Source organism: Cervus elaphus, chromosome 11 (assembly GCF_910594005.1).
Source record: "Cervus elaphus chromosome 11, mCerEla1.1, whole genome shotgun sequence".
NCBI lineage: Eukaryota > Metazoa > Chordata > Mammalia > Artiodactyla > Cervidae > Cervus > Cervus elaphus.
This window is the reverse complement of record NC_057825.1, coordinates 99,444,701-99,467,940: the sequence shown is the minus strand read 5'-3', so window position 1 is coordinate 99,467,940 and position 23,240 is coordinate 99,444,701. Positions and strand designations below refer to the sequence as shown.

Genomic DNA, 23,240 nt, shown 5'->3' with positions numbered 1-23,240 from the left:
CCACCAACTGCAGGGTCTCCCGGGGCAGCTGGCAGAGGGGGACTCAGGTTCCGCCCCCACCCCCCAACCTGAGTGAGAAACCCTAGTGGGATATGACCTCTTTACACCTGGCAGGGGTGTATGAGGGGGTGGTTAGCTGGTGGGGGCCCGGGCTGGGGGTTCGGGCTGCACAGAAGCCCAAAGTGGTTTCTCGGACCCCGGTTCTTCATCTAGAACCAGTTTTCTGGTGGCTTTGGGACCTGAGGCCTTGTAGGTGGCCCGGGCCTTGGCGTCCATCGGCACATCCCCAGGTAAGTCATTCTGGATGAAGCAGCACTTAGCCGCCAGCTCTAGGGGTGGCCTGGGTCTGGTTGAGAAAGGAGGAGGAGAGAGTCAGGAGGAACTGGGGTACCAGGAGGGCTGAGGGCCTCTCGTGGGTGGTGTCCCACAGGAGGAGGAAGCAGACGTGGTCTGTGACCCTCCTGAGGCAAAGAGGTCTCTCTCCAGAGCGCCAGCTGAGTGGCCATGGACGTGTGTATCCAGGGGCCCCACAGACGCTGGTTCGGTCCCTAGCCGCCTGCAGGGCCCCATCAGTGAGACAACCTTACTTAGTTCCAGGAAGCAGAGAAATGTCCAGAGAAAGCAAACATGTGCTCTGTGCCCCAGGCTCAGGAATATGAGGGAGCATCAACAGGGCTGTAAACTGGACCATCCAGATGCCAGATGGTTTCCGTGAGGGCGTCCAGGGCAGGCTCCAACCATTGGTAGGGAGCTCAGGTTAAAGGGGAGACAGGTGAAGGAGTAAACAGCTTGAATCCTGCTCAGCTGTTGTGTGTCCGGGCAAATTGCCTGGCCTCTCTGAACCTCAGTTCGCCCATCTTTTAAATGCAGAAGCAAATTATGGCGCCCAGTATGTGCTTGGCTCTTTGGCTCCTGACTGTTGGGTGAGAGGTTGGGAAAGCTGTCCCAGGCAGGGAAGGTTCTTGGCAGGAAGGAACAGGGGTTCGTGTGGCGAGCAGCTCAAGATGAGCTTTGTTCCTTTTCTTTTTTTTTTTTTTTTAATTTTTTTATTAGTTGGAGGCTAATTACTTCACAACATTTCAGTGGGTTTTGTCATACATTGATATGAATCAGCCATAGATTTACACTTATTCCCCATCCCGATCCCCCCTCCCACCTCCCTCTCCACCCGATTCCTCTGGGTCTTCCCAGTGTACCAGGCCCGAGCACTTGTCTCATGCATCCCACCTGGGCTGGTGATCTGTTTCACCATAGATAGTATACATGCTGTTCTTTTGAAACATCCCACCCTCACCTTCTCCCACAGAGTTCAAAAGTCTGTTCTGTATTTCTGTGTCTCTTTTTCTGTTTTGCATATAGGGTTATCATTACCATCTTTCTAAATTCCATATATATGTGTTAGTATGCTGTAATGTTCTTTATCTTTCTGGCTTACTTCACTCTGTATAAGGGGCTCCAGTTTCATCCATCTCATTAGGACTGGTTCAAATGAATTCTTTTTGACGGCTGAGTAATATTCCATGGTGTATATGTACCACAGCTTTCTTATCCATTCGTCTGCTGATGGGCATCTAGGTTGCTTCCATGTCCTGGCTATTATAAACAGTGCTGCGATGACATTGGGGTGCACGTGTCTCTTTCAGATCTGGTTTCCTCAGTGTGTATGCCCAGAAGTGGTATTGCTGGGTCATATGGCAGTTCTATTTCTTTTTTTTTTTTTAATATTTGTTTATTTACTTGGCTGCCTCAGGTGTTAGTTGCAGCCGGCCCTCGAGATTGCGTTGCTTTATGTGGGATCTTTCATTGCCGTGCACAGACTCTAGTTGTGGCTCTCGGGCTCTAGAGCAAGCAGGCTCAGTAGTGGCAGCGTGAGGGCTTAGTTGCCGCTCAGCATGTGGGGGTCTTAGTTCCCAGACCAGGGATTGAACCTGGGTCTGCTGCATTGCAGGGCGAATTCTTAACCACTGGACCAGCAGGAAAGCCCCTGAACTACTGTTGTCTCAGCCAGGGCAGCCAGTACACCGTAGGTGCTTAATAAAGCTTTGCTGAGAGATTAGGGCCTGCGTCCTGTGACAGTCCTTGGGTGTCACCCGCGGGGGCTCTTCTCCTGCCCGTGCTTTTTCCTGCCGCCGCCTGGCCTGCAGCCTTGCCAGGGGGCCCGGGCAGGGATGCTGGGCAGGCAGGGGGCCCAGGCGGACGGTGGTTTGTGAGCATTCTGGAGCCAGGAGGCCAATTCAGGGCCCGACTCTGCCACCTGTACTGTGCGTGTGCCGTGCGACCTTCGGCTAGTTCCTTCTTCTCTGTCCCTCCTTCATGTCCCAAACCCAAGAATTCTCCACACACACAGTGTTCTAGTCAGGATTAGGAGACTGAATTGCTCTCGAGTGCCTGGCATGCCGGAGGCACTGTATACGCATAATGTTAAAGGCTTTATTCTTATCACTAGCTCAGGGTGGTCTCATGGCTCCTGGAGAGTGTCCTAAGGAGCTGCAACAACCAGCCTTTTCCATGCTGGCCGCTCCCCAACTGACCCCGAACATAGGGTCAGGGAAGTGCTTCTTTTTTTTTAACATTATTTTTTTTTTAAATTATTCATTTCTCTATTTGGCTGCACTAGATCTTCACTGCTGTTCTCAGGCTTTCTCTACTTGTGCCAGCTGGGGGCTACTCTCTAGTTGTGGTGTTGGGCTTATGGGGTTTCTTGCCGTGGAGGCATCGCTTGTCGTGGAGCATGGCTGTAGGGCCTGAGGGCTTCAGCAGATACGGCACACGGGCTTAGTAGTTGTGGCCCATGGGCTTCGTTGCTCCACGGCAAGTGGGATTTTCCTGGACCAGGGATTGAACATGTGTCTCCTGAATTGGCAGGTGGATTCTTAACCACTGGACCACCAGGAAGTCCCAAGGAATTGCTTCTTAACTGGAGCCAATTTTGCCTCCCCCATCCCCACTAGGAACATTCAGTACCATCTGGAGACATTTGTGGTCATGACTCGGTGGGTGTTACTGGCATCTAGTAAGACAGAGGCCAGGGATATTGCTGAACACCCTGCAATGCACCGATAGCGTGAGATCTCACAGTCAGGCTCTGTTGTCCCGACTCGTCCCACCTTTCCCATCCCATAAGCCTTTTCCTCTCTCCCTTTTACAATCACAGAGCCTGACACCCGGAGAAGGCTAGCTCCTTGCTCAGGTTACACAGCCCTTAGAGCCCCAGCAGCAGAGGTTGGAGTTGGTGGGGAGTGGTGGTGGTGGGGAGCTGGTCTTGGGGCATTATTCAGTCAGTCAACAGACAGAGTCTGTTTGAGGTCTGAGGACCTGCCTCCGACCCCGCAGCAGCCCAGCACTCTGCACCCTGACAGTCACAGGCAGCTCAGAGTGCAGCAATACCTGGGCCAGGCAGGCGTGGGAGCCCTGGGGACCCAGCTCAGAGCGGTAGATGCCACTTTCTTTATGGCCATGCACTGCAGTGGCTAGTACTGGCTGCTGGGTCAGAGAGACCTGGGCTCAAATCCTGACTGCCACTCTTAGGCCACATGACTCTGAACATGACCTTACCCTCCCCAAGCCTCAGACTTTTTATCTGAGGAATGGGGATAACAGTGAAGATTAGATTAAAGAGATCATGCTCAGAAGAGGTGTCATAAAGTCTCCAGCACACAGGATATTGTTATTGTTGCTGATTTGACAAATCTTCATTGGGAGGCAGTGGGAGCCACAGTAAAAACAAGACAGTGTAGGCTCTGCCTTGGGGAGCTCACGCTGGTCAGAGACTGTGAGGCAAACGGAGACACTGATCACACCTGGCCATCAGGGCTGTGATGCGGGAGGATGGGGCCCTGGGAGAACAGAGTAGGTGACTCAGCTGGGGAAGAAAGGGGGAGTCATGGAACACCTCCGCGTGGAAGGGACCGCTGAGGGGACCTGAGGCTCGTGGCTAGGAGAAACGTGGGTGGCTTCCCGGGTGATGCAGTGGTAAAGAATTCACTTGCCAGTGCAGGAGACCCAAGAGAGGTGGGTTTGATCCCTGGGTTGGGAAGATACCCTGAAGGAGGAAATGGCAGCCCGCTCCAGCATTCTTGCCTGGAGAATCCCATGGACAGAGGAGCCTGGCAGGTCCATGGAGTCACTTAAGTGTCGGACATGACTTCATGACTGAGCATGCAAGCTGTTCCAGCAGAGGGAACAGCCTGTGCAAAGTCTGCTCCAGTGGGTCCTCTCCTCTTCCACCCTCTGTTAGTGAAGGACGCCTCTAGATCCGCCATTCCCTCTTTTTCCCTAGGGAAGCCCGCATCACCTCTCCTCCCTCATCAGACTGCTGAGTTCTAAGAACCTGCAGAGGTGTCCCCGCCCACCACAGCAGGCTACATACCCTCTCAGGTGCCTGGTATCAGGGTAGCCTCTGCCCACCAGCAAAGTTTATTGGGCACCTACTCTGTGCCTCCTTGGTAGAGGCAGGAGAACAAGACAGTCTCCACTCTCCTCAGCCTTACATGCTAGCAGGGGACAAAGGTCTTGTGTCAACAAGTTGATAGAACATCACAATTTCAGTGGTGAAGAACAGTAACACTGGGTCAGTGGTAGAAAAGGGGAGGTGATTTTAGAGAGGCCAGGGAGGGCCTCTTGGAGGCTGAGACCCGGATGAAGTGACAGATGTTAAGGGAATGGTGTTCAGGCAGAGGGAACAGCCAGTGCAAAGGCTCTGAGGTTGGACCAGGCCCAGTTTGTTCCAGTTTTCTCAACAAGTAACATAAGGAAGCTGGTGTGGCTGGTGGGGAGTGAGTGAGGACAAGAAGGTGGCAGGGCAGATTGTGCACGGCTTCGGGGGCTGCTGTAAGGACCGGGGCTTTAAGCCTGAGTGAGGTGGGCGTCCTGGAGGGCTGCAAGCAGAAAAGGAGGTGATAGGACGAGAGTGGGCTGGGCCCGTGCTCAGTGCTGGGCAAGCCTTACCTCATGGGATCCTCACAGCCCCCAGCACTGGGCACCTTCTCTGGCCCTGTCTTCCAGGTGGGTCTTGGCGAGTGTACTTCCCCATCCAGATGCACATTGCGGCTACCCGTAGATCTGTGATCCCATGATCAGATCGCATGCCGTGGTGTCAGAAAAAGAGAGAAGGAGCCTGTCGCCATCCACGGCACAGTGGTCACTACTGTCCTGGTGACTCAGGATGGAACAAAGTTGGTGTTTTGTTAGTTGACAAATGTCTGTGCTGCCTCTGTTGTTGGCCTGTGGGCTGGGGAGCAGGAAATGTGGCTTCAGGGGGGACTTGGCATCTTGGGCAGAGGACTGGGGTCTGTGAGAGGGGGCCTGGGCAGCTGGGGCTGTGCCTCCATTCCAGCAGCGCTGTGGGTGGGAATGCTGTTGACGCCGGGCTGCGGGTGGCGCACAGGGCCTCCGGACCTGACTGCTGCCCCTGCCCCCTGCCTCCCTGCCAAATCCAGTTGGATCATCTCATTCTGTCGGCAGCCCGATGCCCTCAGTCTCCCCTCTGGTGTCTCAAGGTAAACATTTAACTGGGGCTTGGGACGCTCAAGGCCTGTTCTATGCAACAGCAGTGCTTCCAGGCTCTGCTACCTAGTGTGGGGACTGTTGTTGTTCCGTCTCTAAGTCACAGCTGACTCTTTGCAGCCCCGCGGACTACAGCACGCCAGGCTTCCCTGTCCTTTACCGTCTCCTGGAGTTGGCTCAAATTCATGTCCATTGAGTCACTGATGCTGTCCAACCATCTCATCCTCTGCCGCCCTCTTCTCCTTTTGCCTTCAATATTTCCTTCCCAGCATCAAGGTCTTTTCCAAAGAGTGGGCTCTTCTCATCAGGTGTGGGGATTAAACATAGCTAAAGAGGGTCCTTCCTGGCAGGTCTTCTCAGGGCCTTTAATATGCAAATATGCTCCCCACAACTTTTCAAAATGCAGTTGGTCCCTTGACCTTTTTTCCTTTCAAATGTATTTGGACATCCTGTGCCTGGAACAGATACAGTTTAACCCTACCTTTCCCCAGAAAGGAGGCTTGAAGGGTGGAATTTCAGACAGAACTGTCTAGCCAAGGATCATAGTTTCCTCCCCTCCCCACAGGGCCTGGGCTGTGAGAGTCAGCCTGGTGGTCTCCTGATGGAGCTGCAAACTCTGGGAAGGCCAGAGGAGCATCTTTGAGCTCACAAGGAGCTCGCCAGCTCAAGGGGAGGCTGGGGGGAGTCAGCCTGGGCAGGAGCGGGGTGGGAGAGTATGGTGGGCACGTCTCCTGGGAAAGTCATGCAGTCTGCGGGGACTTGGCTCAGGACTGAAACATCTGGTCCTCCAGGAGGCTGCAGACCAGCCAGGCTCCTTTGGAGCTGCTGTGGTTACCGCTGTCTGTTATTGACAAAGAGACAGGGAAGTGGGGATACAACTGAGGATGCACGGGAAGGCTCTGGCCTCTGGGACACCTTGGACTCAGGTCCGAGGTGGGCCATCACAACTTCTGGCCCTGGACGGGGTCCCCAGGGCCTGCCTCTCCCCACTGCCGCCTCCGCACCAACCTGCCTCTGGCTACCCAGTCTGCACCTGTGGCCACCGCGGGGCGGAGCCTCTCAAACTGTGTTGTCGACAGTTTCCTGCCACAGCTTCCGGCCCCAGAGACCAGCTCCACTACCCCCACCCCTCCCCGCTGTCCCTGGACAATCCTCCACTTTGCTGCCTTATGTCAGGTTCTGATCCCCTTGAGGAGCAGGGCTGTGAGCCCGCCAGGCGGGGCTGGCTGGATTGGGGGAGCAGAGAGGAGTGGGGAGGGGGTAGCCAGTGGAGGGCACTGCATGGATTCAAGCGGGGAAGTGAATTTGAAGAAAGGCTGATAGCACAGCCTGACTGGAGCAAAGGAAGGGCCAAGGAATTCAGTTGTTAATAGATTCAGTGATGTCGGCAGAAGGGAGCCACAGTAGGTCCTTTTTACTTTTTAAAAGGTTTTTCTTTTTTTTTTTTGACGTGGGTCATTTTTAAAGTCTTTATTGAATTTGTTACAACATTGCTTCTGTTTTGTGTTTTGGGTTTTTGGTCCCCGAGGGATGTGGGATCTTAACTCCCCCCCACTAGGGACTGAACCCACACCCCCTGCATCAGAAGGTGAAGTCCTAACCACTGGACCACCAGGGAAGTCCCACACAGTAGCTTCTTGAGCCAGGGAGGCCCTGGGGGAGAACTACCTCAAAGCAACTTGCAGACCCCAGAGCTTCAGCTCATGTGGGAAACAGACTGTGGGGTTCAGCCAACCACAGGCACTATGTGAGTTAGATCTGGATCTCGGGTTTTATTAATAGAAAACAGCTGGTGGAGATCAAAGGAGGTGATAGCAGCAGAGAGAGACCACAGGGGAAGAGATCTGGACCAGACAGGTGGGAGCAGCTGCGTGGGTAGGCAGACAGAATGGCCTGAGTTGGGAACAGAGGATGGGGAAGGAGAGAGAACAGGAGCCATCAGAGAGGAAGGAGGCAAGCTGGGGGGTTGGTGAAGGACTCAAGAGAGCTGCGATGCTCAAGCAGGAGTGGGGGCAGTCACAATGTCCATCGCTCAGGGGACCCAGCCTCAAAGAGGGTGCCTGGTGCCCATCTGGTGGTGATATCTTGGCAGCTGGAGGGTAGCCAGGTGGAGGTGGGGGGAGCAGATAATGACAGGAGTGTAGAAAGCCTGCTCCTTCCCTTTCTAATTAATATTTTAGTGCCTGCTATATCTATATGTGGGCTTCCCAGGTGGCACAGTGGTTAAGGAATCCGCCTGCCAATGCAGGAGACTTGTAGATGCAGGTTCAGTTCCTGGGTCTGGAGGATCTCCTGGAGGAAGAAAGGGCAGCCCACTCCAGGATTCTTGCCTGGAGAACCCCATGGACAGAGGAGCTTGGCAGACTACCGTCCATGGGGTCACAAAGTGTTGGTGACGACTGAGCACACACACGCACATCATGTTTATAGTTCCCTGCTGCCTTTCCTCTATTTACATTAAAAAAATAAAGTATCATTTACATACAGTAAAATTTACCCCTTTTAGTGAAAAACTCTGTAAGATTTGACAAAGGCATACAGCTGAGAAACTATCTTAAGATACAGGCTATTCTTCTGAATTCCCTCTTACCCCTTTGTAAGCAGTCCTTATCCCGACACCCCCACTTCCCAGCAGGTCTGGAGCCTTGGCAGCCTCCACCTGTTCTGCAGTTCTGAATGGAATCAGATGGTTTGTAGCCTCTTGAGTCTGGCCCCTTGTTCTCAGCATGATGCCTTTCAGGTTCATTCATGTGTGTGTATCACCATGTCCTTCCATTTCATGATAGAGTAGGATCCCATGTGGGATGTACTCCCACTTTCTTCACCTGCTGGAAAACGTTGATCTTCCCAAGCCAGGGATCGAACCTGGGTCTCCCTTACTGCAGGCAGAATCTCTACCATCTGAGCCCCCAGGGAAGCCTTTGAGTTCTTCCTACATGTTGGCAATTGTGAACAGAGCTGCTGTTAACATCCTGTGCAGGTTTTTTTTTTTTTTTTTTAAGGAATATAAAACTATTTATTGACCACTGTTCACCAGTATTTACAATAAAGTAAACAATATACAGTTGAATAACATTCTGATTACTACAAAGTTATTGTTTTTCTTGGCTTATGCTGAACTAGTAACCCAAAATACTGAGAAAATTGAGCCTTCATGTAAGGAATGGATTGGAGTCAAGTCTGAAAAAACATGCAGGTCAAGCATAGATTAGAAAAGTTTGTTCACTCATTTATTCCTGTAGATTGTAAATTGCCAATATTTATCTGATTAGGTTTCCATGAACAAATCTGAGACATCCCATGTATCACAACCTTTCCTAAATATAGCACAAAGACTTCAATTTCTTGTAAAACAATGGTTCACCAAAAAGAACCATCAAGTGTCTGTTTAAGTTTTGCTTTGCTATATTAAAACATACCAGAATTTTTCTGCTTTTTTATTTGGTTGGGAAGGTTGTTGATGGTGATAAAAATTTTCCTTCCAGGGTTTCTGCATATAAAACTACATTTATATGCAGATATGGATGCAGATTCTGATAGGGATGCTTTAAAAAATTACCCAATTTAAACTGCTTAATTTGTCTAATTAATTACAAAATTATTTAATTTGAAAGGTTCAGACTTAAATTTTCAATCTAAGTTGAAGTTATTTCTTATATTGCTCAAAATGATGTAATTCCAGAACATGGGCTTATCCATCGTTATGAAAGGCTGTTGTTTAAATATATTTACCAAAACAAAAACCACAACAAAAAATTAACTCCCAACCATTTACATGTGTCTTTTATGTATACACATACAAAAAACTTAGAATGGTCCTCAGGCATATATGAGTTAAATGCTAAATTCTGACTGAGTAATGACTATGGAGATTTCCTCGAACATTTAGAAAAACTGTTCTCTAATGCTGAGGAAATAATATACCATGGTATCAAATTCTTTCCTACTGAAGGAAGCAACTACAGAAAGCTTTTATTTGTTCAAAGTAACCAGTGCTACAGATGGAAAAAAAAAAAAACAAAAAACCCAATGTAACTTCCCCAATATTACTTTAAAACAAACATATCAAACCTGATTGTCATTAGAGAATGTAGTTATTTCTTCACACTAATAAATCAAAAAACCAAGACCCACATTTTTTATATATATATAAATATATATAAAAGGCAATGCAAACAATTATTGAGCTTCATCTTCTGGACAAGAATGCCAAGTTAGTCTCTCTTCATAAAAAGCAATTACAATTTGAGGACACTTCATATTTGCCTCTTTTGCCAGTACCAAGTCTGCCTCATTGGAATCTTTCCATTTCATGAGGAACATTAATTCTCCACTGCTGTCTGTGGCACCAATTATTCGTTCTGGATCAAGACCTCTGGCAAAACCTCTCGGTTTATCAGCAGCATCTCTTTTCTTCTTTGATTTGCTATCATCAGATTCACTGTCAGACTTGACAAACAAAAAGATTTTCTTTTTGTTCCAGCTTTTTCTTTACCAGCTTTTTGAGAATTAAGAAATGCTTCAATTAACTCTGGACAATCTAAATTTTCTTCAGGTTCCCAAGTATTGTCTGCATCTGTAAATCCCTTCCACTTCAGGAAATACTCCACCTTCCCATTCACTACACGGCGGTCCAGTACTTTTTCTACTACAAATTCTTCAGGTTCTGCCTCTTCAACTTTTTTACTCTTTCCATTTTGTTTCTTTCCCATTTTTTGCAATGTAGTTTTATTGGAGGCCATTTTTTATTGCAGACTTGAAGAGCTATTATTCACCGCCTCTGAGCTGCTCCGTGTCCCGGGTCTGCCCCTGTGCAGGTTTTTGTGTGAACCTAAGTTTCCATTTTTCTAGGGTGAATACCTAGAAGCCATCCTGACTCTATTTTTTTTTTTCAAACTTTAACATTTTTATTTTGTATTGTGGTGTAGCCGATTAACAATGTTGTGGTAGTTTCAGGTGAACATTGAAGGGACTCAGCCATACATATACATGTATCCATTCTCCCCCAAGTGCCCCTCCCATCCAGGCTGCCACCTGATATCGGGTAGAGTTCCATGTCCTATAAAGCTCCACGTCCTTGTTGGTTATTAATTTTGAACTGATGCTTTTTATTTTATTTTAAAATTTTTATTTATTTATTTGGCTGTGCCAGGTCTTAGTTGCTGCAGGATCTTTAGTTGAGGCATGTGGGATATAATACCTCGACCAGGGATCAAACTCGCCGCCCTCTCCCCCCCAACCCTGCATTGGGAGCTCGGAATCTTAGCCACTGGACCACCAGGGAAGTCTTCCAATCCTTTAAACACTCTTAAGGGATGATGGGGGCTTTCCTGGTGGCTCAGTGGTAAAGAATCCTCCTGCCATTGCAGGAAACATGGGTTTGATCCCTGGGTTGGGAAGATCCCCTGGAGAAGGAAATGGTTATCCACTCCAGTATTCTTGCCTGGAGAATTCCATGGACAGAGGAGCCTAGCAGGCTACAGGCCATGGGGTCAAAAAGAGTCAGACACGACTTAGCAACTCAACAAAAACAGTCAATGGGATGGTGACTGCCTCTCCTGGTCCCCAGTTAATCACCTGCCTGTAACTATTGGGACATCCAGGACCTGCCCCGTGACTCTGGCCCTCCCAACCCCAGTGCCGGAAGCCTTCTGGTTCGAATGCTGGATCTGGCCCCTCCTCTGGCTGCCCCGATTCAGGCCTTGGATGATTCGCGCTCAGTCCCAGCGCCATCTCTGCGTGTTCCTGAACACCAGGGAAAGGCAGCCTTTCTCAATCCACAAAAGCTTTCTTCCCACCCCTGCTCATAATTGCTGAACTAAGAAGGGTGCCCGAGGACCCTTCCTTGAATGCAAAACTATGCCCGGGTGGCCTTAACTGGACCCATCTTAGTAGAGAAACGACCAGAAACTGTTATGGGCATACTTTTTCAACATTATATAAAAACTTACAAACATACAGAAAATGAGAACAATTCGTTGTACAAATTATCTACCTCTTAGATTCTACAGTGGAATTTTGCTATATTTGCTTCATCACATCCACTAGATCCTCATTAGTATTGGATTCTGTATCTGCCAACTTGCCTGCTTGCTGAAGTTTATTTGTAACCTCCAAGCTCATGCTCGCTGCACTTTTACGGTTGGAAGGCATGTGCAAAGCAGTGTGAGATTTGTCAACCCACATGCTGGTTCCTGCTGAGGCTGAACAAGGCAATGCTTTGCTTTCTTGTTTCAGCTCATATTGTAAACAAGTCTCTTTCTCACAGTCTATTTGGTACCACATTTTGTGCTATTTGTCCGTAATTTCACTGTGTAAATGGTCCCCAAGGGCAGCACAGAGGTGGTATTTAGTGTCCCTAAGTGCAGGAAGGCTGAGCTATGCCTCCCAGAAAAAGTACGTGTTGAATAAGCTTATAGTTACAGGGCTGTTGGCCAAGAGTTCAATGCTAATGAGTCAGTATAATTATGTAAGGTGTCTTTAAACAGAAGTAAATAAAACAAGGTTATATACTGATCTGTTGATGAAAATTTTGTGATCAGAGACGTAAAGGAACTTAACCCTGAATTTCTTCTAGAAGCAATGGCTTAGTACTTCCTCATTCAATACCTTATAGAAATATTGCAGACAGCAAGACTTAACTATATCAATCTACTTATCCATACATCAACTTTTGTTTTTGGAGGCCTTCCTTTCAAAATAAATTACAGTCATCACTACCCATCACACCTAAATATTTCTGCACACAGATCATTGACTGGGGTTCAATATTTTATGGTGCCTTTAAAAAATATATTTTAAAATTTATTTTAAATGTGGCTGCATCGGTCTTAGTTGTGACAGGCGCTCAGCGTCTTCACCGTGCAATGTGGGCGCTTTCACTGTGGCGCATGCTCTCCAGTTGTGGCCCTTCGGCTCCGGAGTGTGTGGGCCCCGTAGTTGTGGCACACGGGCTAGGCTGCTCCACGGCATGTGAAATTTTAGTTACCCAACCAGGGATCGAACCTGTGTCATCTGCATTGCGAGACGGATTCTTAACCACTCAGCCACCAGGGATGTCTCTTATGGTGCTTTGTAAAATTGAGAGGCCCAAATACAATGAAATGAACAAGTTGGTACATCGTCTGAATTTTGAGCGATTCAGACACCTGTGTAACCCAGTGCTTCTCAAGATATCAGACATCACCATCACTGTGGAAAGTTGAAGGTGGGCAATTTTAAGTTATCTGCCTCTCCAGATATCTATCTATTTAAATGTCCTTAATTCCTCCTCACCACAAGAGGTCATACTTTCCAGTCACACACTTTATTTTGTTTAATGGCCATATCAAAGTTCACATTGATGTTAAATCCTAATATATTTTTATCTGAACTAGTTTATGTGTTGCTCAATGGCTCAGTCTGACTCTTTGCCACCCCATGGACTGCAGCACGCCAGGCTTCCCTGTCCTTCACTATCTCCTGGAGTTTGCTCAAACTCGTCCATTGAGTCAATGATGCCATCCAACCACCTCACCCTCTGTTGCCAGCTTCTCCTCCTGCCCTCAATCTTTCCCAGTATCAGAGTCTTTTCCAGTGAGTTGGCTCTTTGCATCAGGTGAACAAAGTACCGTAGCTTCAGCTTCAGCATCAGTCCTTTCAGTGAATCTCCAGGGTTGATTTCCTTTAGCATTGACTGGTTTGATCTCCTTGCAGTCCAAGGGACTCTGAAGAATCTTCTCCAACACCACAGTTCGAAAGCATCAATTCTTCGGTTGTCAGCCTTTTTTATAGTCCACCTCTCACATCCGTACATGACTACTGGAAAAGCCACAGCTTCGAGCTAGTTTCTGCTTTCTACAAACTCAGTTTCGTGAAGGGAGAGGGGGCAGGGCAAAGGGACATTTCTCAGGTTGTGGAAGGCTAATGGGGCCAAGCTCCTTTGGTGAGCAAAGGTTGTTCCAGCTGCAGGGCCTTTGTACTTGCTGTTCCCTCTGCCTGATGCTTTTTGAGAAGTGGGTTCCTCTTTATCCTTCAGATCTCAGCTCACGTGCTACCTCCTCAGAGATTGTGACCACCCTGGCTAGAGTGGCTTCTTTCTTGGTCTCACTCTACTTCCTTTAAAACACTGACCTCAATCTGTAATTATTATTTTTGTTTCTTGTTTATTGCATCGTCTCTCCCTCAGACTGTCATCTCGGGGAGGGCAGAGACCATGTCTGTCTTATTCACCCATATCTCCAGCCTGAAACACAGTAAGAATCCAACACGTGTTTGGGAGATGGATGTGTCCGATGCGTGTGTGTGCAGGCCAGTGAGGGGTGCCTCGGTGCTCCGTACTAGGCCTGAAAAGTCAAAGGCTGGTTTGGGACTCCCCAGTCCGAGTCCAGCAGGGTAAGGCTCTTTTCCAATTTGACTCCGGCACGCGTCAGGCTCTAAACAACTGGCCCACAGTGCTGCAAGGATGCCCTTTAATGAGGGGTCTCTCCTCCTATCTCTGGGTCAAATGGGTGGGTTCAGGAAGGGAAACCAAGGCCCTGACGTGCCCTCAATCCCGTTTCGAACCCACAGGGTCTGGAGAGGCGCGAGGCCACGCACCCTGCACAGGGCGCCGGCGGCGATGCCGGACCCCGCGGCGCACCTGCCCTTCTTCTACGGCAGCATCTCGCGCGCCGAGGCCGAGGAGCACCTGAAGCTGGCGGGCATGGCCGACGGGCTCTTCCTGCTGCGGCAGTGCCTGCGCTCGCTGGGCGGCTACGTGCTCTCGCTGGTGCACGAAGTGCGCTTCCACCACTTCCCCATCGAGCGCCAGCTCAACGGCACCTACGCCATCGCGGGCGGAAAGGCGCACTGCGGCCCGGCTGAGCTCTGCGAGTTCTACTCGCGCGACCCCGACGGGCTGCCCTGCAACCTGCGCAAGCCTTGCAACCGGCCGTCGGGGCTCGAGCCGCAGCCCGGGGTCTTCGACAACCTTCGCGATGCCATGGTGCGCGACTACGTGCGCCAGACTTGGAAGCTGGAGGTGAGAGCGCGGGGTCCGAGGGGCAGGCCCTGGGGAAGCTTGGCCAGAGAGGAGCAGTTTTAGGAGGGGGCGGGTCTTTTGAGAGCGGAGCTGGGGGAGGGGCTTGGGGCGGAGCCGGAGGGGCGGGCCTTGAGAAGGTGGGGTCGGGGAGGGCGGGACCTGGGGCCGAGGGAGCTGTGGGTCTTGGTGAGACCGGCACTCTTTGCCAGCCTGCGCTGTGCTTTGCTGCGCCCGTTTTAGATGCTTAGAGGGATGGGACCTGGTTGGGGGCAGGACCTAGGAGGAGACCTCGGAGGCAGGGGCCTGAGCGATGCTATGGTGCTTATCCGAGGCAAAGTGTAAGTCGGGGAAAGTTGAGGTCGCTCTGAGTCTGGGACGGACGAGGTTGGGAGCGGGACCCAAGGAGCGGGGGTTTGGGCTGGGAGCAGCGCCCTGGGGTAGGCTGGCCGGCAGGGGCAGTGGCTTGTGGTCTTCGACAGCCTGCACTGCCCGATTACCAGTGTCAGGTCTTTAAGTGGGAGATGAGCGTGGGGCCTACTAGAAGGCGGGGCCTGGGCCGTGGCCTATGCCCGGAGCCTGGATGGATTGGAGCGGGACCACGGAGATGAGAGGAAGGATGGCTGTCCTCATCAGCCTAAAAGACTTAGGTCCTAGGCGCGCCTGAGTTGGGAGTGTCCAGGAGATGGAAGAGGGGTCCTGTGGCGGGCACTTAACGACACTCACACGTCTTCTTCACCCTCCCTTCCCCAGGGCGAGGCCTTGGAGCAAGCCATCATCAGTCAGGCACCCCAGGTGGAGAAGCTCATTGCCACAACAGCTCACGAACGGATGCCCTGGTACCACAGCAGCCTGACGCGCGAGGAGGCCGAGCGCAAACTCTACTCGGGCTCCCAGACCGACGGCAAGTTCCTGTATGTGGGGCTTGGGGCCTGGGGTTTTGGGGAGTGAGGCTGGGGTGGGCCTCAGTGTGCAGGTGGGTATTGAGGGAGTGTGCCTGTGCTCACAAGTGCTAGTGACTCAGAGTTGGGTGGCCTGGGTTGAAAGCCAGCGTCTGCTACTTAGCAGCTGGGCTTGCTGGGCAAGTATCGTAACTGCTTGCTTGCATTAACTCTTCTGCATTCACCAAATATTTCACTGAACGCCTACTATGTGCCAGGCACTGTTCCAGGCATTGAGGACGTGGCAGTGCATAAGACAGACACAAATCCAGTGTCCTTAAGGAGCAGGCAGACAAAAAACGAGGAATCACTGAAACATAGAGTATGTCAGATGGTGTCAAGTGCTGCGTGTGGAGTTGGGCAGGGGGTTGCAAGCTGAGCTTAGGTGGCCAGAGAAGGTGACATTTGCGTAAAGAACTGAAGGAGGTGGTAAGTGGGCTGTGAGCTCTCTGGGAGGTGTTCCTGGCAAGTACTCAGACCAGGAGGAGGTTCTTGGCATGTTCCAGAAGCAGTGAGGAGGCCAGTGTGCTTGGAGCTGAGTAAGTGACAGCTGGAGTGGGAGGGCTTCCCGGGTGGCACTAGTAGTGAAGAATCTGCCTGCCAATGCAGGAGACATAAGACACGTGGGTTCAATCCCTCGGTTGGGAAGATCCCCTGGAGAAGGAAATGGCAATCCATTCCAGTATTCTTGCCTGGAGAATCCCATGGCCAGAGGAGCCTGGCAGGCTACAGTCCATGGGGTCACACAGAGTTGGACACAACTGAAGCAACTTAGCACCCATGCATGCATGGAGTGGGAGAGGGTGAGGCCAGGGAGGTGACTTTGACTTTGACCCTGAGTGAGGTAGGAGCCCTGGGGAGCATTGAAACTGCTCTGTGGATGACGATAGTACTAACTCAAGGATCTGTTAGGGGAAAACACCAATTAATGTGTTAAGCGGTCTTAAACAGAAGCAGGCGACAGAAGGTGAGATGGCAAGATGGCATAACTGATGCAATGGACATAAACTTGGGCAAACTCTGGGAGATGGTGAAACAGGGAAGCCTGGTGTGCTGTAGTCCATGGGGTTGTGAAGAGTCGGACATGACTTGGTGACTGAACAACAATAAGCAAAAGTCAAGTATCTGGCATATACTAAAAGTGCACTGAATGTTAGTATATGTGGGTAAATGCGGTATCTCTGCCTGGGCCTGAGCCGTGGCTGAGCCATGTGGCTGTCAATGAGTTAGTTATTATGAAAGAGTCTGTCTAAAGCTATTTACAGCCCTGTGCTGGGGCTGCTCTTTCTGGTCAGGACCTGGGTTCCTCTATCAAGCAGGTGTTATCCAGATGTCAGCTGAGGTCATATAGAGAAAGTTGATGCCTGTCTCTTTCCTGTGGCCTCAGGAAGCACAGCATCCTCCCCTAAGATGTGAATTCTTGAGGGCCTCCCTTTTCGTGGTCTCTTCTTGGCCTGAGATCCTGCCTGGCTGAATCCTTGCTCTCACCCACCTCCCCCAGGGCTGTTCCTCTCCCAGGGCCATCCCACTTGGAGGAACTGACCTTTTCTGCTTGATTTCCCCTCCCCTGTGAGGCCTAAGCATATGCACCAGATTATCTGCAGGGATTCCTCTACAAGATTCTTGTAATAATAATAAAATATTATTGTCAAATAATACAAAAATTTTTTTTCACCCTGCGTAAAAAAGCTAGGCTGTAAATTGAAGTGGAGTTTGCAAAGCTTCTGAGGGAGTTCTTCAGTGCATGTTATAGATAATACTCAGCTGCAAAGATGGCTTCTGAACAACTTAAGGCTATTTTCTAAGACTGAAGCTGAGGGAGCTAGGATCTGGATACAGTATAGACTGAGGCTGATGCTGGGGTTCAGAAACAGCTGGGGCACTGACATTATGAGGGCCATGACTCAGGGAGGGACATGTTGAGACGAAGAGCCGCTACAGTGAGCCAGACTCCTGGACAATTAGGCAAGGCATGCTCTGGACAGAAGCTGTTGTAGGCTCTTCTTGTGTTTCCTGTCACCAATAACTGCTTTCTCAATATGTGGATGGTTAGGGACTGAAGGTCAAAGCTGTAGGCACAAAATCTCATGGAGGAACACCCCTGGCTCATCATGATGCCAGGGATAAGCCCAGGACTGGTCTAGTTCTGCAATGAGGGTGCAGGTGTGATGGAAAGTCACAGGCCCCTGTGGCCAGGAGTCAAGACCAGCGCCATACTCATCACTGACCACTGTTCAGAGCTGCTGGCAAATGGATGGAATTATACCGACTGCTCTTTGCTGCCAAAGCTCACTTCCTTTCTGCCTATTTGCAGCATTCGTGGTCCTGATTGATTCAACTGAAAAAGACACCTGAACCCTGGAAAGGGCCTGCAAGACTATATCATTAAGTGTTTCTTAATGGACCACAGGCCCCTTTGGAAATTGTACTGAAGCTGAACACATAATCCCCAATACATGTTTACCCCCAAAGATTTTGCAGACAGCTCTGTGAGATCATGGGCTTCCCTGGCGGCTCAAACAGTGAAGAATCTGCCTGCAATGCAGGAGATGCAGGGTCAATCCCTGGGTCGGGAAGATCCCCTGGAGAAGGGCATGGCAACCCACTCCAGTGTTCTTGCCTGAAGAATCCTGTGGACAGAGGAGCCTGGCGGGCTATAGTCCATGGGGTCACAAAGAGTCAGACACAGCTGAGTGGCTCACACTTATAGGAGACCATGGTTAATCCTGAACCTCATTTTTGGAGCCCTTTTCAGGATAAGACCGTCTGAGTTAGCTTTGTTCTTTCATTTTACATGTGAGGCAACTGAGGTACACAGAGGAGAAGCAACTTATTGGAGGCGCACAGAGAATCTGTCAGACCCAGGTAGCAATCAGTTGTAGGGTCAGAAATGGGTTTACATCCTGGATCCATCCCAAGCCAACTGTGCAGCTGAGGCAAGAGATGTGATCTCCTTGAACCTCAGCTTCCTCGTGTGCAAAATGTGGGTAATTAGAGCACAGGGTGGGTATCTTGTGGAGAACGTGGTGAAGATGAAAGGACACATATTGACGAATTGAGCAAGTATAGTCATAAATGGTAGCTTATTTTTATCACCATCATCCAGTTCCATGTATTATTTTGTAAATATTTATCTATTTTTGGCTGTGCTGGGTTTGCATTGCTGCATGGGCTTTTCTCTAGTTGCAAAGAGTGGGGGCCACTCTCCGCTGTGGTGCATGGCCTTCTCATTGTGGCTTCTCTTGTTGCAGGGCACAGGCTCTAGGGTGCCTGGGCTTCAGTAGTTGCGGCTTGTGGGCTCAGAAGTTGCAGCTCCCAGACTCCAGAGCACAGGCTCAATAGTTGTGGCACATGGGCTTAGTTGCTCTGTGGCATGTGGGATCGTCCCAACTCAGGGATCAAACCCGTGTCTCCTGTATTGGCAGGCGGATTCTTTACCACTGAGCCACAGGGTAGCCCTCTATATTTTATTTTAAAAGTGGAGATAGAAGTTGATGTGTTAGCCTGTACCTCTAGTTTTTAAGTTCAGGTTTGAACTTCAAGGACAGAGAACTGCCACCAACTGGTGGATTTTTAGTAAACAAAGTAGAATTTGTGGTATTGAAATGTATTTGGTGAACACACCAGTGTCTTTGCCCATATGGGACTGGTGGCTGCTCTTTTGTGAACGCTCATGTCTCATCCCAAAGACAGGGCATCAGTCAGCCTTTGCTGTGTAACAAACCAGCCTAAAGTGCTGTAGCTTAAAATGCCAGTTATTTATTCATCCTTGATTCAGTGGGTTGGCTCTTTGGGCTTAGTTCAGCTGGGTGGCTCTTCAGCTGGTTTCCTTTGCACTTGTTTGTGGGATCACAACTGGAGTGTTGCCTGGGGCTGGAAGGTGTGGGATGGCCTCACTCACAAGTCTGGCAGTTGGCAGGCTGGGGTGCCTGGGTTCTCCTTTGTGTGGCTCCCCCAGCAGGCTAGCATGGGCTCATTTGTGTGGTGGTTGCAGGGTTGCCAGGAAAAGCAAAAAAGGGCAGGCAAGCCCCAGTGCTCAACCATTTCTCAAGTCTCTTCCTGTGTCCTCTTTGCTAATGTTTTATTGGCCACAGAAAGGCATATGGTCAAGCCCTGATTCAAAACATACAGAACTAGAGTCCATCTGTTGATGGGAAGAAATGCCTGATATTGGGGCTGTGTTGTTTTTTTTTTCAATATTCCACACACATTTGCAGGTGAGTGGCAGGGCATTGAGTTTTTGTTGTCAGTTCAAAAATCTTAGAGTTTGAACTTATGAGGTATTTTCACTTCTCAAAAGGAGAGAACTAGAAATTAGAGGTCGTTACCTCCAGGTCAGCCTACCAGTCTAGTTATGGAAGCTCCTTCCTTTCTGTGGGACATCTGCATTTCTTAGTTTGTTGTAGGATTCTCTTCCTTGACTTTGGTGCTCCCCTGTTGCTCCCCAACATACCCTGTTTCCTGTCTCTCCAGGTGTCCCCGAGTGTTGTGAGCTGGCCTGGGAACCATGTCAGCCTTCATTGAATTGTTCTTTTTGGAACTTGCTATCTGGAAATGGATGGGATATTCACAGTCACCCCTCCATTCTTCACTCAGGTTTTGCCATGGAGATTTAAGGGATATTTCTCTGTCCCTTTGGCCTAAGGAAGGGTTGCAAGGTGAACTCGCATCTGTCCTGTTCACCACTGGACTCCTGCCCTTAGAACAGTGCCTGGCATGTGCTCAACACTTAGTAAATATTTGCCCATTGAATGGATATCCATGGGCAGGACCCAAGCCCTGAGAGTGTATGGTCTGAGGGTACCCACATGGGTTATCCCATGACTGTTTCCTGCTGCGTGCTGCTGGCCAACTCTTGTGTAAGTCAGTTCAATCCTCTAGATTATTGGTCAGTTGTCTGCAACTTCCACAATGCTAGAGACCCCAGGAACAGCTGCCCTCCCTCCTCTGCTGGAAAGCTACACTTAACCTTGGAATAGAACCTTGTGCCAGGACGCTGACTGGTTTTGCCATGGGATGGGAGGGTGCGGGGTGCCTATACTGGCCTGTGTGTCTGTGTGCGTCCATGCACACGCATTTGTGCGTGGTTGGGCAGGTTCTTACTGCATGAAGTCACCATCTTTGAAGGGTTCCATGCCCATTCATAGACATGAAAGATCTTAACATTTACTTTGGCAAATTTCCAGAAGAGTACAATCAAGGGTCTCATTCTGTTAAAGGTCATCTGTTATGGTAATTGATGAGTCTATTTTGATGATGAGGTGACTTGTTCTGATTTGTATGAAGGTGCCCTATGATCTAGCCATGGACCTGTGCTTACCTTTATCGCTCAATGTATAGAAATAGCTTTGCCTCCCCAGGAGAATGGTCTTAATGCTGTGTGTCCCCCATGAGTGGCTCTGTGTCCACCACAGATGGAAAAATATCCCACCATGTGTGGCCAACTGTCTTCCCCCACCCACCTGTGGCCAAGTGTCTAGCCATGGGTGGCGAGATGTTGAGCCACGGAGAACCAGGTGTCCCCAGTTTATAGCCAAGTGTTGCCCCCTGAATGGCCAAGTATCCAGCTGAGGGTGGCTGAGTATTCGGCTATGTGGGGCTGAAAATCCACCACAGGTGGTCCAATATTCCCCTGTGGATGGCCCCATGCCTGTGCTTGGACGACTGTGAACATGGTCCTCCTCTCTGGTCGCCCTGGTGCCCCCTCCCCCAGCCCTACCCAGAGTCTGTTACCAGTAGGTCTGGAGGTCAAGTGGGGCCTGACCTTGGTTCCCACAACCCCTGCCACTTCTCCATGGGGCTCTGGGGTGCAGAGCCCGTAGGGTATATGTGTGGGAACTGAGTTCCATTAGGAGGGAACCCCCAGGGGACCAGGTGGTTGTCGGGGTGACACCCCCTCCTCCTTGTGCCAGGCTGAGACCCCGGAAGGAGCCGGGCACGTACGCACTGTCTCTGATCTATGGGAAAACTGTGTACCACTACCTCATCAGCCAGGACAAGGCGGGCAAATACTGCATTCCCGAGGGGACCAAGTTTGACACACTCTGGCAGGTAAGCCACCCACCCGCCCTGTTGTAGTGGAGAGACTCTTTGGGGGGTGCTCAGGCTCCTGGGGAAGAGGGGAGTCCCAGCCCTGACCCTACCCCCCACAGCTGGTGGAGTACCTGAAGCTGAAGGCTGATGGACTCATCTACTGCCTGAAGGAGGCCTGTCCCAACAGCAGCGCCAGCCCAGGTGAGTGGGATGGCAGTGGGGGCCAGGGCAGGGGGAGGCAGGAGACCACGGCTCCACCTCCTCACTGTCCCTTCTGCTCCCCCAGGGGCCGCTGCTCCTACACTCCCCGCCCACCCGTCCACTTTCACCCAGGTGAGTCAGGGGCCTCGGGGATGGAGCACGGTGGGTGATGGGTCCTGTTCCCAGGGTGGGACAGGCAGGGAAGAGTGGGGCTGCCATGGAACAGAAGAGGGTCCCCCTGAGCACTGTCCCTGGGAGTCCTCAGAGGAGGTGGGCCCGTGAGAGGGGCTGGGTGCCCCCAGCCCAGGCCCTGCTGACCCCATGACCTTTAGCCTCAGAGACGGATCGACACTCTCAACTCAGATGGATATACCCCTGAACCAGGTGAGCCGGCAGAGGTGAAGGTGTGTGGGGGTTCGTGTCAGACTGAGATCGGGCTCCTGGCTAGGCCCTGGGGTGTGTCGGGGAGAGACCTAGGCCAGGCCTGACCTCTGGCAGTGGCTAGGTTGCCCTGTGCAGAGTGTGCCCGCAGGTGTGCACATGGGCATGCGTATCACGCCTGGCTGCGTGCATGTGCCCGGGGCATGCTGACACACGGGGGGTACACCTGGCCGTGCCCAGGCAACCCCGGGGGTAGAACACATCCATAAGCACCTGCTGTGTGCCATTCACGCTCTAGCACACTGAGCGTGAGAGCTTTGCAGAGTCCTCCTGACAAACCACAGGAGGCGGTCGTGGTCATTATTCTCATTTCACAGAAGAGAGAGGGGGGCAGGGACTGTCAGGTCCCAGAGCGGGCCGGGGGTGGAGCTGGGGTTTGACTCCACAGCCCACATGCCTCACATGCCTGCCGCAGACGCTCGTGTGTTTCATGTATGGATGCAAGCCTGGAGTCCTTGTACACATGCTGTGTGGCTCACACATGGACAGGGGTGGGCATGACTCGTGTGCACATGTGTCAGGGTGCACACACGCACAGATGTGCGTGCTGCAGCTGGCACACTAATGGTTGCTTGTGTAGACACACTTTAGGACCCCTATCACACACGGAGACATGGGTGAGAGAATTTGTGGGTGCACACATGTTACACGTGCACATTAGATGTGGCTTCACAGTTGGTGCGACCAGGAGCGCACACAAGTGCACATGCACACACACGCTCTGCATGGTGCGCCTTGTGGCGTGTGTGCCTGGTGGGGGCCAAGGCTGCCCTGTCCTCCTCCCACCCCTGTCCCCTTCCCTGCTCCTGACTTGGGAGTGCACGCCTGTGTGTGTGCACAGCACGGTTAGTGTCCTCAGAGAAGCCGCGAACGATGCCCATGGACACCAGTGTCTACGAGAGCCCCTACAGCGACCCCGAGGAGCTCAAAAACAAGAAGCTCTTCCTGAAGCGTGAGAACCTCCTCATGGCTGACATCGAACTTGGCTGCGGCAACTTTGGTTCAGTTCGCCAGGGCGTCTACCGCATGCGCAAGTAAGCCCCCACCTTGGCTGGGAAACCACTGTGGGTGGGATGGAGGGGGCGTGGCCTCTCCAGGCCTTGTGGGGTGGAGCCAGGATG

The 23,240-nt window shown here is 50.9% G+C and overlaps 1 protein-coding gene and 1 pseudogene across 3 annotated transcripts in view; one reads left to right on the top strand and one right to left on the bottom strand.

Annotated features, from left to right (window-relative positions):
- The window catches only part of LOC122703995 (tyrosine-protein kinase ZAP-70), a 30,187-nt gene that overhangs the window by 192 nt on the left and 6,755 nt on the right, over nt 1-23,240 (top strand). Inside the window, exons 1-8 of one of the 3 annotated variants that reach the window (XM_043918672.1) lie at nt 15-290; nt 14,056-14,506; nt 15,257-15,417; nt 21,357-21,495; nt 21,597-21,678; nt 21,764-21,810; nt 22,011-22,062; nt 22,961-23,153. In XM_043918672.1, the coding sequence (XP_043774607.1) occupies nt 14,105-14,506; nt 15,257-15,417; nt 21,357-21,495; nt 21,597-21,678; nt 21,764-21,810; nt 22,011-22,062; nt 22,961-23,153 (1,076 nt within the window). In that variant the 5' untranslated portion in view covers nt 15-290; nt 14,056-14,104. Of the gene's footprint in view, nt 1-14; nt 291-14,055; nt 14,507-14,698; nt 14,845-15,256; nt 15,418-21,356; nt 21,496-21,596; nt 21,679-21,763; nt 21,811-22,010; nt 22,063-22,960; nt 23,154-23,240 lie in introns of those variants that run through there. The other 2 variants (XM_043918671.1, XM_043918673.1) reach the window with 2 other exon arrangements.
- LOC122703996 lies at nt 8,689-10,333 on the bottom strand (annotated as a pseudogene).